At 35.7% G+C, this 3,293-nt stretch overlaps 1 protein-coding gene across 2 annotated transcripts; it reads left to right on the forward strand.

Moving 5' to 3' along the window:
- The first annotated feature begins 472 nt into the window (after positions 1-472).
- Positions 473-1,809, forward strand: LOC126084138 (olfactory receptor 4F15-like). Of its 2 annotated transcripts, XM_049898403.1 has the most exons (2): positions 473-482; positions 881-1,809. In XM_049898403.1, exons 1-2 carry the CDS (start codon positions 473-475, stop codon positions 1,807-1,809), a joined length of 939 nt encoding a protein of 312 aa, XP_049754360.1. The 2 variants fall into 2 exon arrangements, with proteins under 2 accessions (XP_049754360.1, XP_049754359.1); XM_049898402.1 differs by lacking the exon at positions 473-482 and having other exon boundaries at positions 871-1,809.
- The last annotated feature ends 1,484 nt before the right edge of the window (positions 1,810-3,293 follow it).

Raw genomic sequence — 3,293 nt, forward strand, 5'->3', positions numbered from 1 at the left:
TGTAAGGCTAGGACTTGATCACAACTCTTCTGATTCCAAGTGCGGTTTTCTTTCCACCTTTCCAGGAACCATGAAAAGTTTACATGGCATGGTTAATGGTCTAAAAATACCAATGAAATAGAATTTTGTTTGCTATATGACTTTAGCCTTACCCATGTTTAGATTCTGCAGCCTAAATCTCTTTTCTGGTCTTGTCCTTCGTCTACCATAATTCTGTCACAGGTCCAGTTTTGTGATTGCTTCCATTCCCTGGGCTGAGCTGCAAAAGCTGGATATATTTAGAGTTTGTGCATTATCTTCTTCTTTTTTTTTTTTTTTTTGGGATAAAGGTGACTACAATTTGATAAAATTGCACTAGCGTGAGGCTAAATATGATAGTATTAATGAAATTGATAGTGTTGCATTTAGGAGGCAATAAACTAGTCAGAAAAATAAAAAGTCACCAGAAATTGCCTGAGGTTTGTGGAACTCCATGGGGAGGAGTAACAAGCTGTGAAGGAGAAATCAATGAGTTCTTTCCAATTTCCTCCTTCTTTTCTCATGTTATTCCAGGGTTTTTCTAGACTGCCTCTATAACCCTTTTTCTGATTCGGGATTTGTTTTTGCATAGTCTTCTCTTATCAAAACCTGGAGAATTTTAGAGAGGCTGGGAGTTAGTCAGAAGCAGTGCTTTGTGGCAGTGAGTTATTGCCTGTTTTCTACAACTATGGGTTAAGGGGTTATACAGGGATTTTCTGGCTGTGTATGGTAAGGTAATATTTTTTCTTTAAAACTTTAAACTTATGCTACCAGTGACTCTGGAAAAAATTTGTTTTCCTCTTTTCTCTCTTTTCCAGGTAATTTTTATATTCAGCTTTGCTGTCAGAGGCAATGGATGGAGCCAACCACTCTGTGGTGTCTGAGTTTGTGTTCCTAGGACTTTCCAATTCGTGGGGGATCCAGCTTCTCCTCTTTTTCTTTTCCTCTATGTTCTACGTTGCAAGCCTGATGGGAAACCTCCTCATTGTGTTCTCTGTGACCTATGACCCTCACCTGCACTCCCCCATGTACTTCCTGCTGGCCAATCTTTCGTTTCTTGATCTGGGAATTTGCTCTATTGCAGCCCCCAAAATGATTTACGATCTTTTCAGAACTCCCAAAGTGATCTCCTTTGAGGGCTGTATAACCCAAATCTTCTTCATTCATGCCATTGGAGGCACAGAAATGGTGCTGCTCACAGCCATGGCCTTTGACAGATACGTTGCTATATGTAAGCCTCTCCACTACCTGACCATCATGAGCCCACGAATGTGCATTTTGATTTTGATTACTTCTTGGATCCTTGGCTTCATCCACTCAGTGGCCCAGTTGGCTTTTGTTGTAGACTTGCCCTTCTGTGGCTCTAATGTATTAGACAGCTTTTACTGTGACCTGCCTCAGCTCATTAAACTTGCTTGCACAGACACCAATAGGCTGGAATTCATAGTCACAGCCAACAGTGGACTCATCTCTGTGGGTTCCTTCTTTATACTGATCGTTTCTTACATCTTTATTTTGGTCACTGTTCAGAAACACTCTTCAAGTGGTTTATCCAAGGCCCTCTCCACTTTGTCAGCTCATGTCACTGTGGTGGTTTTATTCTTTGGGCCATTGATCTTCTTTTATACATGGCCCTTCCCCTCATCACACTTGGACAAGTTTCTTGCTATCTTTGATGCAGTTCTCACTCCTTTTCTGAATCCAGTCATCTACACACTCAGGAACAAGGAGATGAAGGCAGCAATGAAAAAACTGTGCCATCAGCTTGTGAGTTACAGGAAGTTGTCCTAAATACTTTAAAGATTAAAAAAAAAAAAAAAAATTGGTCTACACTCTATTTGATGATGTTGGAAAAAAATAATGAAAATTTTAGAGTTCTATTAATTTTGTGTACTAGTTTACTTTTAGATATCTACCATGTTGTTGTGTAGTAGTATAATAAGTAAGGATAGAGGGAGCTAACATTGGAAACTTCTATGTTTCAGACTCTTTTCTGGGGGTTTTACATATATTATTTTGTTCAATATTCATAATAACTTTAAATCATGAGTATTTTATGTTGATAAATATTTTTCTTAAATTAGGAAAATCTTTCTGCTTTATTGCTAATACGTAAAACTTGAAACCAAAGCTGATTTTCATCTTAGTCACCACTTCTAATTGTTTTATTCCTCAAATGGTGCCAAACAGAGAATGTATTTAACAATTCAGTGTTGACACTTAACTTGCTTTGAATGGGTTAAAGTTACTTCTCTCAAACTATTTTTTAAACTGCTGTAATATCTCATTTTTTTCCTCTTAGTTTAGTGTCCATTGTTTCCTATTGCCCTATATATTCTTGGGTTACTGAGGAACAATCGGAATATAATAGGAGTGTGAATTTTTAGAACTGGAATTGGAGAGACAACTTGTTCCAATCCAGGAATTTTAAAGATGATAATACTCAGGCATAGAGATATTAAATGATAGATTCAGGATGAGAATCAGGTCTCCTTGCTTTTAGATTAATAAATTAAAAAAAAAAATTGCTAGGCTCACTTGTTGATTTGCATTCTTGGAGTTTGTACTAAGGTTGCATCTTTGATTGCCTTTATATTCCTGACTCATTAAAGCAGAAGTGACACCAGTGAGGTGTCATTTTATTGGCATTAATTTCTTATGCTTATTTACTGTTTCCAAGTTTCAGTCCAACAAGAAATTTCTTGAACCAGGTCCTGGTTATTTTAATACCAGATGATTATACAAACACTTCCTGAACTTTTCATTCATGAATTTTATTGATGTCACTTCCTGCAATATCCACAATTAAACCATATTTCTCTGTTTATATTGCTTTTTGCTTTAAGGAACACCGTAAATGGCATTCACGGTCACTTTTTTTATTGATACCAAGGTTGGCAGTTATTTTAAGTAAACTTCAAGAGTTTCGGCATGAACACTTCTATATTATTTTACTTACTTCTATTTGTGGCTTATGGTATCCATGACTGAGTAGCTGGAGCACTTTAGAACTTTTGGAAACTCAAAGATAATATAAGCCAGAGACAAAAATCATTCTGCTCTATAAACAAGCTATTGACAAACTATTGATAAACTAATAAAAAAAAAAACATTATAAAATTACACTAATGATTACTTATTTTAAAAATTATTGAAAATTTTCACATTTATATATATATATACTCATATCCTAGTAGATTAATGGTTTCGACAGATCTTTGAAATCAATTCTTAAGTTACTGACAGATTTATTTTATGAAGTTATTTTACTTCTT

Source organism: Elephas maximus, chromosome 10 (genome assembly GCF_024166365.1).
Source record: "Elephas maximus indicus isolate mEleMax1 chromosome 10, mEleMax1 primary haplotype, whole genome shotgun sequence".
Classification (NCBI taxonomy): Eukaryota; Metazoa; Chordata; class Mammalia; order Proboscidea; family Elephantidae; genus Elephas; species Elephas maximus.